Source organism: Peromyscus maniculatus, chromosome 4 (genome assembly GCF_049852395.1).
Source record: "Peromyscus maniculatus bairdii isolate BWxNUB_F1_BW_parent chromosome 4, HU_Pman_BW_mat_3.1, whole genome shotgun sequence".
NCBI lineage: Eukaryota > Metazoa > Chordata > Mammalia > Rodentia > Cricetidae > Peromyscus > Peromyscus maniculatus.
In genome coordinates, this window is record NC_134855.1 from 146569248 (window position 1) to 146583969 (window position 14722).

At 46.1% G+C, this 14722-nt stretch overlaps 1 protein-coding gene across 3 annotated transcripts in view; it reads left to right on the plus strand.

Moving 5' to 3' along the window:
• Positions 1 to 13208, plus strand: part of Chd6 (chromodomain helicase DNA binding protein 6) — a 186617-nt gene extending 173409 nt beyond the window's left edge. For all 3 annotated transcript variants that reach the window (XM_006971044.4, XM_076571225.1, XM_042276720.2), the window contains 3 exons: positions 1830 to 2021; positions 3492 to 3611; positions 9998 to 13208. In XM_006971044.4, the coding sequence (XP_006971106.3) occupies positions 1830 to 2021; positions 3492 to 3611; positions 9998 to 10888 (1203 nt within the window). In that variant the 3' untranslated portion in view covers positions 10889 to 13208. The remainder of the gene's footprint in view (positions 1 to 1829; positions 2022 to 3491; positions 3612 to 9997) is intronic.
• Positions 13209 to 14722: the final 1514 nt, after the last annotated feature.

Here is a 14722-nt window from a genome sequence, read left to right on the forward strand (position 1 = left end):
CACTCTGGGAATTGAAATGTGGAGATGAAAGGTTGATCCTGGCTTTGGAAATTGTACTGATATGGAGCACACCACCAAGCTGTATTCTGGTCTCTCTAAAGCATCTGTAGACAGCCACTGTGGGGATTCCTACAGATCACAGAGAGACAGTACATTCTAAACTCAAAGAAGAGCACTGTAAGCCATGAGGAGGTTGATTTTTTTTTTAATGTTGAGTCCTAAAAATAAGTATCATATTTCGTAGTTTTTTAAATAATAATAATATTTACTGAGTACCTATTGTGTTCAGGGTTTTTCATAATTAGAGCCTCACAACAACTCTGTTTAAGAAAAAAAATACTGCCTGAAGCATAAAAGCTTTTAAAAACGGCCCCCAATTGTCCAGCTGCTAAATGATAGGAGGAAATTAGACAGAGGGCCTCGTTCCCCAGATACTGAGAACATCACTGGTGAGCTGTGTCATTTGGGTTGTGTCTTCCTCTCAGCTTTCGTGTGTAGTTTGAGAGGTGGAAGGGGCATGTCTTTTTCCCTGTCTAGTTCTACACACTAATTTTACTCTTTGTTTTGTGTGCATGTGAGTGAGTGAATATGTGTGTGTTTGTGCGTGCGTGTGAGCGTGCGCGCTCATGCAGGCACAATAGCATGAACACATGGAGGCCAGAGGACAGCCTTGAATGTCCTTCTTCGGGCAACATCCACCTTTTGTTTTTTTGAGACTGGTCTCTCACTGACCTGGAAACTTGTCAATTTGGTCAGACTGGCTGGGCAGTGAGGCCCAGGGATCCACCCATTTCCACCTTCCCAGCTCTGGCATTAAAGCATGTGCTGCCACCTAGGATTTGTTGTTGTTGTTTGTTTTAAGTCCTGCGTTTTGGGGAGGGACTTTAGGTTTATTTATTCTTATTTTATGTGTTTTGCCTAAATGTTTTTATATGTCCCATACACATTCCTGGTCCACAGAGTTCAGAAGAGGGCATTGAATCTCCTGGAACTGGAGCTACAAATAATTTGTCGGCTGCCATGTAGCTGCTAGAAGAATAGCCAATGCTTTTCACCACTGAGCCATCTTTCTGCCCAGTCTGGCATTTTTTTTTTTTTTTTTTTTTAAACACGGATTCTTGGGACTGAACTCAGGTCCTTGTGTATAAGCCAAGCTCTGTACTTACAAAGCCACCTTCCCAGCTACCTACATGCTGAGAGTATGTTCTCTTCTTGCTGTTAAAGGCATGTGCTTCTCTTCTAGAAATACAGTGATTTTCCTGTAGTGCTCACAGTGTTCCAAAGGAGTGACTGGTAGAAAAAATAAAATATTTTTTTCTTCTCTGGATAGTTTTTAAATTTGTTGATACAAGCACTATTAGCACTGTTACAGGGTTTTATCAGACCCATTATAGGTGTTGGTGATTCAGAGCTGAATAAGACTCACATTCAAACCATAGAGGAGGAAAAGGTGGGCAAACCCTAGCATCGAATTTTCTGGGATGTAAGAAGTCTGAACAGAATACTGGGCAAAGGAGGCAGTGTCTAGGACAGTGAGTGGCGATGACAGGACATTAGGATGAGGTCAAGCCTGCTTCCAGTAGACAGGGTGGAAGGCATTCCAGTGGTGAGCACTTAGCATGTGTAAGATGAGGAGTCAGGGGTTCGGTTGGTTAAAATTCAAGCACCCACTGGTGATGATGGGGTGGGAGCAGAAGGAAAAGCCAAAGAACACCTGCATGTTCTACAGTAGAGCCATGATTGGCATGGGTAATGTAGAGATTGGTGTTTCAGGACTCATTTCATCCTGCCGTGATTATCCACACGCACTCATTTGTTTCTTAATCTAGGAAGTCCATGAAGATGCAGGGCAGACTACCCTGAGCACCACACACCCTGAAGAGCCAGGAGCTGCTTCCTCAACTCCTGAGCCAACAGCAGCATCCAGCAGTCAGACTGAGAAAGCTGTTCCCAGCAAGAGCCTGCTTGACTGGCTGCGGCAGCAGGCTGACTACTCCTTGGATGTTCCTGGCTTTGGGGCAGTAAGTGTTGGCTGATAACTACCCCACACTACTGTTCGCTCACTGGAAACTTGGGGAGTTTTTTGCTGGAGGAAACTAAAAGGTGGGAACTATTTGAAAGAAATCTGTGTTGACTGAGACCTTTTTTATAGCCTTGGCTGTCCTGGAACTTGCTGTGTAGACTAGGCTGGCCTCAAACTCAGAGATCTGCCTGCCTCTGCCTCCTGAGTGCTGGGATTAAAGGCATGCGCCATCACCACCTGTTGAGAACATCATTTTAAAGATTATCTTTTTGTTTTTAACATTTAGATTCTCCAATAACAGAAATTGCAAGAGTATTCCAACAGGTTTACATGCAAAAGTTACAAGGACAGAATTTGACTTAAGTTCACCCTCTCCCCCGTATCTCCCCAGAAGTGACCACATCATCAGTTCACAGACAAATCCTTAGGCTGTATAAACTCTTACCTATAGCATGAATCTTAAAGAGTCTTATTAATAAAATCAAACCTGAAGCCAGGTATTGGGGTAAATGGTGGAAGATCAGAGAAGCAGAACAAGCCACAGCTACCTCACCTTGCCAATTCCTCAGCTGATCCTGTTTCCTCAGACTGCAAGCTTCTGAGACCTCAGCTGAACTGTTGCTCAAAAGCCTAAAAGCTTAACCAGCCAAATGCTTCTAGTTTCTGGTCCTCACTCCTTATGGATCTTTCTGCTTTCTGCCATCACTCCCTCGGATTCAAAGCTCACTTTCTGGGATTAAGGGCGTGAGTCACCATGCTTGGCTGTATCTTTGTGGCCTTGAACTCACAGAAATCCATGCCTCCAGAAGGCTAGTATTAAAGGTGTGAGTGCCACCATTTTCTAGCCTTTGTATCTAGTGGCTGTTCTTTCTCTGACCCCAGATAAGTTTATTAGGGTACACAATATTTTGGGGAACACTATACCACCACACTTACCACTTGATGAAAATTTTCCAAGTTAATTTATTGGTACTTCTGCAAAAGACTCTGTTCTTTACAATTGCTCTGGTAGTCACCTTGATGCCTTTGCTTTGTGTCTTCCCAGTTAGGAACCTATAGGAGGGCTCCTGAACACTGCTCATGCCAACCCCATCTGATTCATAAGACACACAGACAGACAGGGGCACATAACATAGATGCACTTGCACGCACACACAAGACTCCCAGAACTGACTAGTCAGGTAACAGTGAAGAAAGACTCAGAAGGCTAAGCACACTATGCTTCAGCGGTGCTCCAGGAAGCTGCTGAGTCAGTTCAAGCCCCAGTCAGGGGCATGGCCACAGCTTGTTTTCCAGCCTGCTGTCTGAGTCCTGATACCTCAAGGAGAGAGGTTAGGTGAGGCTTGGTGGTAGAGTTCTGTGTAAAGCACCATTAGGGGGAAAAGAACAAAACCAACTGAGAAGTGCCACCCATCCATATCAGACTGTGGCAGAATGTTTGTAACATTTTTCTCCATTTACCTCCTAGAGTTTTTCAGACAAACCCAAGCAGAGGAGACCACGCTGCAAAGAACCTGGAAAATTAGACATCACCTCTCTGAGTGGAGAAGAGAGAGTTCCTACTGTCCCCAAGGAGCCAGGACTGAGGGTAGGAAGAAGGCACTGGGTATGGGAGCAAGGGGACCATCTTGACTGTGCCATGCCTTGCACACTTGAGATAAAGCCCTGCCGAGCAGTGGGTAGCTGGATGGCATTTTCCTAGAGGACAAGAGGCCAGTGCAGAAAGCTTAAACTGCAGAAAGTGCCACAGACCTTGTCCAGCAGCTGTGTCTCCTGAGCTTATGTTTTCCATCTTCGCCTCCTAAACAGTGTGTTAAACCATTCCAAAATCTTTCATTTTTTTTCTACTTTTTGTACAATTCAAGGGATAAAAACCTTAGCCCTGGATATGTCTTTTGTTCCCAATTTAATAGATGCCATGATGGAAACGTGCATGTCTTACCTAAGTTTTTAATGACCATTTAAGTAAGACATTTCTTCCTAGTGCTTCTGCGCTAGCAATGAAAAACAGCTGACTCTAAGCACTACCCTTTTCCTATTATAGAATCATAAGACTGGAACCAGCTTCAAAGACATCCGCAGAATACTTGGAGTCTAACGAATCTGAGTTAATTATAGTTTACAGATGGATACAAGTTTGGGATAGAAAAGTCCTAACCTCTAGGGGGCGGTAGTGACATTTCCCTTAAACATTTGCCAGTGGGCCTACTGCACACTGGGAGCATTCTGTCTCTCAGTGCATCCCAGAGAGGTGCTTCTGGAAATCTCTGTAGAGGCCTTTGCTCTTCCCCCACTTTTCCATAAATTCAAGCTCTCCTGGACGCTCCAGCTCTTTAGCCGGCTACAGCATTCCCTACATCAGCTTCCTTGGTGGGATTGCCAGAGTATGATTTCTTATTTTAGCTGCAAACACTGCCCACCTTAGTCATGTCCTCTTTGTAGAAAGAAAGCAGTTGTCACTGGTTTTCTCACTCACATAGCAGCTCCACAGACAACTGCCTTCATTCATCTGTATCTGCTGCCACAGCTACTTCAGGGCATACCTGGTCAGTCCCTCAGACCTGTCACATTAGGAAGGTGTCCTCCCTCCTGCCCCTTTCCTTTCCTTGCTTTGTTCTCAGGAAGGCTGTTCTTGGACCTTGTGTTATCCACTGACCCAGCCTCTGTTTCTGTCCTATCTACCCTTGCCCCGTCTTCCCCTTGGACCTCAGCACATAGTGTCTGAGAAAGGTCAGGGGAAGACCTCCAGTTCCTATCTTGTTATAAGCCCTGAGCTGTTGGTTTATAGACATGCCATTGGCCTTGTTTCTTTCTACATGCCCAGCAGTTTCCCTCATATTCCCTGGAAATTAATGCTCATTGCTCCTTCACAAGCACTGACCTCTTGCCAGCAAACCCATTTTTAATCTTGCAAACCAACCTCCTCTTTATGGTGCATCTCTTTCCTTTATGAAATAAACACATACCCTGCTCTGAGGTCCCTTTTCTACACTGAGCAAGAACAGGAACCTAACCCTCAGGGCTGTTCAGTCTTCCTAACACATAGGTGGGCAGTGGCTCTCCCAGAGCATACTGCCTCTTCTCTCCCAAAGGATCTCTTACACCATTCAGTGGGTGTAGCAAAAGCTTATAAACAACAGAAACTTGTTTCCCATCATTCTCAAGGCTGAGAAATTGAAGGTCAAGTATCTAGTGAGGACCCAATATTAACAACCGTTTTGCTGCACCCTCACATGGAGGAGGGACAAATAAGCTCTTCTGGGATCTCTTAGAGGGCACTGATCCCATTCATAAGGAGTTGGCCCCCATGATCTCATCACTGTAAAGCCCTCACTGCCCCCCCCCCAGCTTTGGGGGTTGGAATTTGAACATACAAAGCCCAAGGCAGAAACCCTTCCCCTTCTAAAAATAGATTCAAACCCATAAAGAACTTGGTTTGAGCTCAGCGTCCTGCTGTATGTGCTGAAGTTTGTCTGGGTAAAGTCCATATAACACCAAGGGAAATGAGACTCAGCTTTATAATGCCCAGGTAGTGGTTGCTTATCAGCTACATCTATACACATGTTTAGTGTATAGAGAGCTCTTCATTTGTTTGTTACAGATACGCTATAACTACCTACCCATCACCTGTTGCACCTGTGAGCACTGGTAGAATGTGCTGTCAGAGACACACTTAGATCTTACCAGTGATTCCAGAATGCCTTAGACCTGGCATTCTTTGGCTTTGTTTTACTTTGCTTTGGGGATTTTTAAACATTTAGTTACTGGGTCTCTTCTTATTTAATGTTTGTTGGATAAGCCTTTGTAAGAGTGATGAGAATGATTTGGTCACCATCCTTCTATTGCTTCTACCCAAGAGTTTGAGTGTCTGTTGGAAGAAATGCCATGACATGCTGATGAGGATTCTCTGGTCAGCATCCCGCACCCTCATCTGGAAAGCAGCTTTGCCCCACTCTTGCTTGAACACAAGCACTCTTGCTCTGCATGCGTTCTCTCCAGGCTGCTTCTAGAAGAGGAAGCAGGTTTGCTCCCCAGGGTACAATTACCAGGATGGAGAACTGCCAAAGCCCGATTTGGCTGCTGTGTGTGGTCGCAGTGCTGCTGGGAGGGGCACCTGTCTGTGGTGGGCAGCATCTGGGTGGCTGAAGTAGCTGCTCCCTCCCACAGGAAGTGGTGCGGGTTGACTTCCTCTATCAATGCGTCCCACACTGTGCATGAATCATTCTCTTCACCCTGGGCTCTTTTGCTCTCCAAACCTGAGAAGAAACGAAGAGCAGCCTCCACCTTCCCATCATGCTCTGATTTCTCAGAGGCCCCTGTGCTTTTACTGAATCTGTGACTCTCAACAAGGTCTGGGAGAGAATGTTTTTAGATGCCTTAGAGCCTGAGGAGCCCTCTGCACCTAGAGGGCAGGACCAAAGAGGCCAGAGTCATACACAAGTGACGCCAGCAAAGAACTAAGTTTAGATCCGTGGTTCTCAACCTGTGGGTCACGACTCTTTCTCAGTGATCAAATATCAGAGATTTACATTATGATTCATAACAGTAGCAAAGCTAGTTAAACAAAAAATAATTGTATGATTAGGGGTCACCACCACATGAGGAACTGTGTTAAAGGGTCGCAGCATTAGGAAGGCTGAGAACCACTGGTTTAAACTATGGTAAAGGTCTTTCTTAGAGCAGATTGTTAGAAAATGGGACAAGGGCTGGGTGGTGGTGATGTACACCTTTAATCCCAGCACTTGGGAGGCAGAGGCAGGTGGATCTCTGTGAGTTCGAGGCCAGCCTGGTCTACAGAGCAAGTTCTAGGACAGGCTCCAAAGCTACACAGAGAAACCCTATCTCGAAAAACCAAAAAGAAAGAAATAAAGAAAATGGGACAAGGTTTTATTTGGACCTGTCTTCTCAACAGAAAGACCTTGGAAATGAAATGTGCCCTTCACATTAGAGAGTTATGGAAAGAATTAGAGTATGCATAATGTAAAGGAAAAAGACTCCCTGGCACCTCTCCCTGGCTCTCAGCTGTCGGCAGACTGCAGAGAAAGGGCCTCAGAGACGCCTGCCTTCAGGTATAGTTGTGCTTAGCAAGAGAGGTTATGGATCAGCAAGGGACCAAGATGGCATGGTATAGACAGAGGCCTGGAGCAAAGTGGTTTGCATTGGTGAGCTCAAGACAAACTGGTAGAGAATCATCCTTCTAGCTGGCCCCATCCTTCAGGCCTTATTGTCTCTTTTTAGAAATAAACAGCCAGGAGTTTATTTCTAGTGAATACCCCAAAATCAGAGTGGGCACTTGCCTAGCACACTCCATGACAAACCATCCTGGCATATTGCAGTGGCTGGTGCTGTTGGGAATAAAGGCACATGGTGTGGTGTAATATGAAAAGAGCCTGAGTGCTTCTCCTGCTCAATCCCTAACAGCTCTGCCCACAGTAGTCCTTGGCATTCAGTTTTGAAAGGGAAAGACTCCTGGTGTAGCTGCTGAAGAGGTTCCTTCCAGCTCTATGATACTAAACTAAAGCTTTTTGAAAAGTACTCTTGGAGTTGCCTTCATAAAGTTTTTTTGTCCATGATAGCTGGTTTGTTTGTTTGTTTTCCCCTGGAATATTCTTTGGTAAATTGAAGGACAGGTATAGCACTTCAAAAATATCTATCTCTGGGGATTCAGAAATATTTGAGTCACATGTCTGTGAATTGTGGATCTCTGGGATGTGACGCTGTCATCTGATTGAGTGTGTGACAGTAAGTTGAGATGAGATGATGGAGCCCTTGGATTGAGGACTGTCATGTGGCATTTCTGCTGCTCTTTCTGAGCACCATCTGCAGGGCTGACCACTCCCTGCAGGGAAATTGGTGCATTCTAGGAGCTTCTCTTGGAGCCCTCTGTGCCTGTCCTCAGAGCTCACTGAGAGCCTGAAACCAGTGTCACCAACAGCCATCACTGCCCTTTAAGCAGAGCTCTGTTGAGTATTGTGAGGGTTGTAGGTTTTGTAGTTTGGGGAGAAGAGAGGCAGTGAAAGCAATAGGACTTGGCAGAGCTTTGAGTGGAGTTCCTGTACCAGTCTCGGGAAGTGGTAAGTAGATTCCTTACCTGCTCAAGCCCGTGTTCTAAAGCCCCAGGCTCTAAGAATAGGATTCCGCTGGCCCTTTCATGTCTGTTAGTAAGACTTGTGCCGTCCTTTTTACCCTTTTCTGCTCTGTTGAGGAGTACAGCCAGACGATCCTCTCTTCTCAGATAGGGAGCTATGGAGTCCTGCTTCCCCTGCCGACCCTTGCTGTGCACTCACTCCCCATTCGCAGGATGAGGCACCAGATCAGCACAAGTGCAAGTGGTTTGTTCTGCCACACTGCCTTGATGCTGCGTCCACAGTGCACATCCCGTAGCACAAGCACTCTGACCATCCTTGCTAGACTTGAAGGAAGGTTGTAATGTGAGTGCCAGCTTTGTGACACTACTCTAGGAGGACACAGGGCACTGGGGCCTCTCCCGGAGAGTAGGGGCTGCGGGGAGGTGGGAAGCAACTACCAACACAAGGAGCTTTCTTTGTATCACCGTTTTGTATGAGAAAACTGCTCAACAGCACGAGGGTGTTTTGATCCTGTGGCTCTGCATTGCTTGATAAACCAGCAGAGCAGGGAATAGTGGAGAACAACAGAGAAAGGTGTGTGCAGTTGTCCATGGCCCAGGGATTGCAAGCAGCAAATGGAGAGAGGGATCACTTTTCCTGTAGAGGAAGCACGCACGTTTCTCTTTTCACAGGGATTCACATCACCTGCAAAACAAATTCAGAGGTGGAGCTGTTACAGTTCCAAGGCTTCTGTTACTCCTCTCCACAAGCAGACCATGGGCCCCAGGAGCAGGGCAGCTGCAGCCTCTGCCTCCCTTGCCACTTGTACCTCCTGCTGGTTCTACCATCAAGGCCGTATGGTCCTGCCTGCTAAGGCGTGGTGGGGAGTGGTCCATGTATATAGTGCCCAATGACACTGTGAGTCTGAGGAGCAGAAGCGCTAACTGTGGAGCTCTTTTCTGATTAAAAACCTGGAGAGCCTTTAACCCCAGCACTCAGGAAGTAGAGGCAAGTGGATCTCAGTGAGTTTAAGGCCAGCCTGGCCTACCTAGCAAGTTCCAGAACAGACAGGGTTCTAGAGAGAGACCCTATCTCAAAAAAAAAAAAAAGTTTTTTGGCATGAACCCCAGAAAGAAGAAAAAGACATGCTCTTCCTTAAGAGAAACCAGAGCCTTAGTGGTGCATGCCCTGCAGTGCTTAAAGTCCTTCATTTCTACAGCCTGTGTATATAAACCCCTTTTCATCCCAAGTCACAACTTCCAGGGACTCAGGAAAGATTGGGACACGTGCAACATTAGCGTACCATGTCCCCAGCAAGTGCTCCTTCCGGGTCGGGGAGGAGGGAGGCAATGTGTCACACGCTTCACTTTTGGTGACTTTAAGTGTCACTGTTTTGTTTCTTTAAACCGAAGCTGACCCATTCTGAGTCACAGCATCAGCTGTAGTGTTGCCCAGTCGGCCTTTAAAATTGACTGCGTCTGATTCCAGCCACTCCCCACCCACCCCCCAGCACACTCTGCTTTGCTGCTTCAGTCAATCTTGTGTGATGAGGAAGATGACTGCTGTGTTCCCGTGAAAGGATCATGGCCCTAAGAGTCAAGACCTGGGGCATCATCAGTGTTGGTCTCTAGTTCCCAGCTCTGCCAGTTTTTCATACAGTAGGAACTGCTCTTGCCAGTCGGTGTTGAAAGCGCTGGCTGATGGCACAGGCATCTGGTTGCTTCCTTGCTACTGAATGCTCTCAGCCTCTAAGAGTCAAACCCCTCTGGGCCCGTGGACAGGAGATACTCTTTCCACTAGAGCCCTGTGTGGAGCTGGGAATAAGCTATGCCAGTACTACGCAGCTGCAGCCACCACCTGCCATCTGGTAACATTCAGCATCCAATGTTTCTTTGTCCTTTTTCAGGGGTTTCTCCCAGAAAGCAAATTCAATCACACTCTACCCGAGCCTGTGCTTCGTGATGCAGGCCCCCGCAGGAGGGGGAGGCGGCCTCGGAATGAACTCCTAAAAGCTCCAGCCATTGTGGCAGACTCTCCCTCTGGAATGGGACCACTGTTCATGAATGGGCTGATTGCAGGGATGGACCTGGTAGGATTGCAGAATGTGAGAAATATTCCAGGCATTCCTCTCACTGGGCTGGTGGGCTTCCCAGCTGGTTTTGCTACCATGCCTACTGGTGAAGAGGTTAAAAGCACCCTGAGCATGCTACCCATGATGCTGCCAGGCATGGCTGCAGTGCCCCAAATGTTTGGTGTTGGTGGACTCCTCAACACACCCATGGCAACCACCTGCACAACCACTGCATCAGCGTCTCTCTCAAGCACAACAAAAAGTGGTACCTCAGCCACTGAAAAACCTACAGAGGACAAGCTGAGTGGCCGTGATGTAAAAGCAGACACTCTGGTTGAAGATAAGCCTGGCCCTGGTCCGTTTTCTGATCAGTCTGAACCCACAATAACTACTAGTAGTCCTGTGGCTTTCAACCCATTTCTCATCCCAGGAGTGTCTCCTGGACTCATCTACCCATCCATGTTTCTTTCCCCTGGCATGGGCATGGCTCTGCCAGCCATGCAGCAGGGCAGACACTCAGAGATGGTTGGCCTTGAGAGCCAGAAGAGGAAAAAGAAGAAAACAAAGGGGGATAACCCCAACCCAGAGCCTGCTTCCGGGTGTGAGAGGGAGCCAGACAGTGATCAGAACTGTACTGAGTCCAGTACCGCTTTGCCTCCAGAAAGAGAACACATGGCACAGGCCAGGGAAGGGGGGCTCAAAGACTCCAGTGATGATACCAATTAGAACTTTTTCATTTAAGAAATTATTGTGACTTGTAAGTTTCTTATCCCATAAAGGTTTGTTACTTCCTCACTTCACCTTCATAAGAACCTGTGTTTCCATCAGTAATATTCCCTACCTAATCTCCTGTCTGAGAACTATGGGAACATGTTAATTAATAGTTGCAGGGTCTTGCCACTTCATTAGATAAGTGTCATCTACCTAGTCTAGGAGGCACAGAATTCTTTCTTTTATCCAGTTCATTCCAGCAATCATAGTTGATACTGTACTTGATGACATACCTTCTTCCCTCTCTCTTTCAAGTCCCACTTATCTGAGGAAGAAATGGCAGAAGAAAGCTGCCTAAGGATTCACTGTGGGGCCAAAGAGCAGAGACAAGCAAGCGTTAGCTCGCTCTTGTGAGCAGTTGAACAGGAAGAGCGAGCGGATCAAGGATAGGAAGTGCTGGTGTGTGCTTTCTTAGTTCAGGTGTCCCTGTTTGGTCATGGTCACTGAGTAGTCTACAGCATATGAACTAACGGTTGAAAATGCACAAACTGATGGTGTCTTTAGAACAGGGACCTTCCTGATAGTAATGCAGTTTCTCCCTCATAGTTGTTCAGACACCTGCAGCAAGAGCAAACACTGGCTGACAGGCAGTATGCACATCATCCCCACTGAATGAGAGAAGCTTCAAAACCTTGAGTCATGGCAGCGAGTGGGAGGGCACTGCTCACCTGTCCACTAGCACTGCTGGCACCTTATCCCCCGGGACCTCTAGGCACTCTTCCCCTCTGTTAGAAACCTGCTGGATTTTATTTTGTCTTATTTCACCCAGAGCCAGGCCTTCGGGAACCTGTGGAAGGTAACCGCTCCGCACTTGCTAGGTTCCGTCATCAGTGTAGTGTGACAAAGCAGGCATACCACCTTTTACATTATAGCTGTGAAGTTGTTTCCCTCTCCATTGTCTCTCTACTCTGTATCTTAGATTTGGGCCCAAATTCCAAATTGCCAGTCAGGCAAGGTTCCGTTCAGTCAGCAGCATTCTCTCCTGCGTCTCCATGTTGAAGAGCTGAGCAGGGACGAGCCCACCCAGCAGCACTCCGCTTCCCGTTGTCTTTCCCCCTTCACCCCCTGACATCATGTCCCTCCTGATGGTCTCATGGACAGCTCATGCTTGAGACTTGAACCAGCCAAGCCCAGTTCTCGGGCCCAGGGCCCAGGGGCTGGACGGTGGCAGGTGTTCCAACCACCAGATCCACTTCCTTGTCACAACTGATGTGGGTTTTTTGTTTTTTTAACTGTTTCTGTTACAGTTTTGCTAATTTATCAGAAGGTCTGAAAGTTTGGCATGCTATTTCAGTTTGCATTATTTATTTATGATAATTTTGTCATTGTCTTTTATACATTTGGAGTTATAAATTATGTAAATGTTAAAATGAGCATCTCAAAGAAGTCTGTTAAATTGTGACCGGAAAAAAAAAAACAATCAGGTGTATTTTCAAAAAGGAGAGTCCCAGTTTTATGAATCATAGATATAAACTAGAAATTCTATAACTGATCTATAAGAAGGAAGAATCCAAGAACTGAATAAATGCTATTTAATGATGTGTTTGTAGTGTAGAAGGTCTGTGATGCTGGCAACAGATTTCTTAGAAATGCTGCTCGCTGTTGAACTAACATTCTGTTCAGTTTTGCCTCCAGTGGAAGCAGAAAGGGTTTTTCAGCTGTTAAATCTTAAAAATCAATATAATTTATTTATGTAAAAGAAACACTCAATCAATATATTTTTGAACCTTTTAAGTACTAATTTTCTTTTTATCAAGTAGAAAAAAAAATGTATTTGCCCTAAATCCTTAAAATACAAATGCTATAAAAACTCCTGTATCTTGAAAGCCTTACTGCAAATGAGCATTACAGCCACCCAGCAGAGTCTGCTCTTCCTGTTGTCTCGTGTTGTTTTATGTGGAAAGCTGCTCTCCCCAGCTTCCACTTCAACCTCCAAGTAGGTCACGGGTTCAGTGTGGACCCGACTTAACCACCAGCATGCACAATCCCTTGTTCTATCTTACCAAACCTGTATGTTAACTCTCGGGTGTTCTTAGGCTTCTGTTGACTGCTGTTGTGACACTGTTTGCAAAATGAAATTGACACTGTGGATTATTTGCTCTGTAAGGCACAAGTGCTTCTTATGATTATTTTGACGTTTCCGAGAGCAAAAGCCAAATTTAAACTCTCTTCAGCAAACTTGAGCCTCTTCATCTAATTCCATGTCACTCACAGCCATATCGTCCCTTGGTCATTCTTCACCGTGTCTCACATAATAAATTGTCTATGGTCTTGATCCTGGATTTAAAACGGAAAGTTCAAAATTCAGATTTGTATTGAGGATTTCACAAGCACGTGGATGTCTGATTATCTGGGCATTTTATGGGTGTGTCATGTGTATCAGGAATCTACAGTCCTTCCAGGTACCCAATTCCTGCTGGACATCACTCGTGGGGGCTCACCTGACCCACCTCCCTACCACCAGTATGCAGATTAAATTGTGCCATGGAAAGGAGTTAGTGGCATAGCCTCCCTCCTTCAGACCCAGCCCAAAGGCTCTCCCTAAAGGGACTTCTTTAAACCCATACTGAAAGTCTCACCTCAAATGTGGAATCTCTAAGAGACAGACTGCTGTGGGTTGTGTGATCCATGAGATACAGGAACACCTGGTCTCTTTTTAAGAACCTGGTTTCCTGGACTATAGGGAAATACTTGCCTCCAGAAGGTTATCAGTGAGGCTGGAGGAAAAGAAGTGGGCCTCAGTGAGGACAAAGCAGGACACTTAAACTAGCTTCACCTGTGGGTGGAATCCCTAACCAGGGCCTACACATCAGCACATGAAAGGATGAGGTGTTGACTTAGGCCACAGGGGCCTCTGCTACTGTTTTTCAAGTGAGAAAGTATGATCACCGGTTTAAGATCTCTCATGGAGGACCAGCAATTAGCTCAGAGGGTAAAGGTGCCTGCTGCCAAGCATGATGACCTAAATTTGATCTTCAGAAGCCACCTGGTGGAAGGAGAGAACCGACTCCTGAAAGTTGTCCCTCACCTGCACACACATGTGCATATACACACAGTAAATAGTCTTTTAAATCTCTAATGGAGACTAAGGGGCTCTCATGGATAGAGAAGAGCTAACTCACTAGTAGAGTCCTGGTTTTGTTCCTTGCCTCAGCCCCTGTCCCAGATAACCCCTCCCCCCAATACAAGGGTTAGTTGAGTACACTTCGATAGTATTTTGTATTTCTCATAAGCAACCTCATTTGTCCTTGGAAAGCTGTGAGTGTCCATTAGGAAGAGACTACATCTAACCTACCCAATGAAAACCAGCTGCCAAGCTGACTTAGTCCTAAGAGGCATAGTTAACAGTAGAGCTCATGGCCCCGCTGGCAGAAGACAGCACCCCAGTCCTGACTTGTGTGGTACCAATCTGGGACCTCTCTACTTGGAAAACAGAACTCTGAAGAACTCAACTGAAAACTTGGCACCAGGAAAAAGGGCAGACACAAAGCCACACTCACTGACGAGCTTTATGCCTGAGTCTTTTACATCTAATCTCATGGCTTCGTTCATTTGCTTGGTCTGGAAACCTCAAAAGAATTTCTTTGAGTCAGAAATGGGGAATCACCAAATCCAAGGACTTGGTTTGAGGTTGATTGTGTTTCCAGTGTCTCCAAACCCATCATCTAAAGTTCAGGAGTTGAAGAGCAAGAGCCCAGGACATGGTACTCGTAGCTGCTTTAGTGGTCCACACACAAGGCATCTGCAGGATAAAGTGGGAGAGTATTTCGTGAGGTCAGTATGGGACTG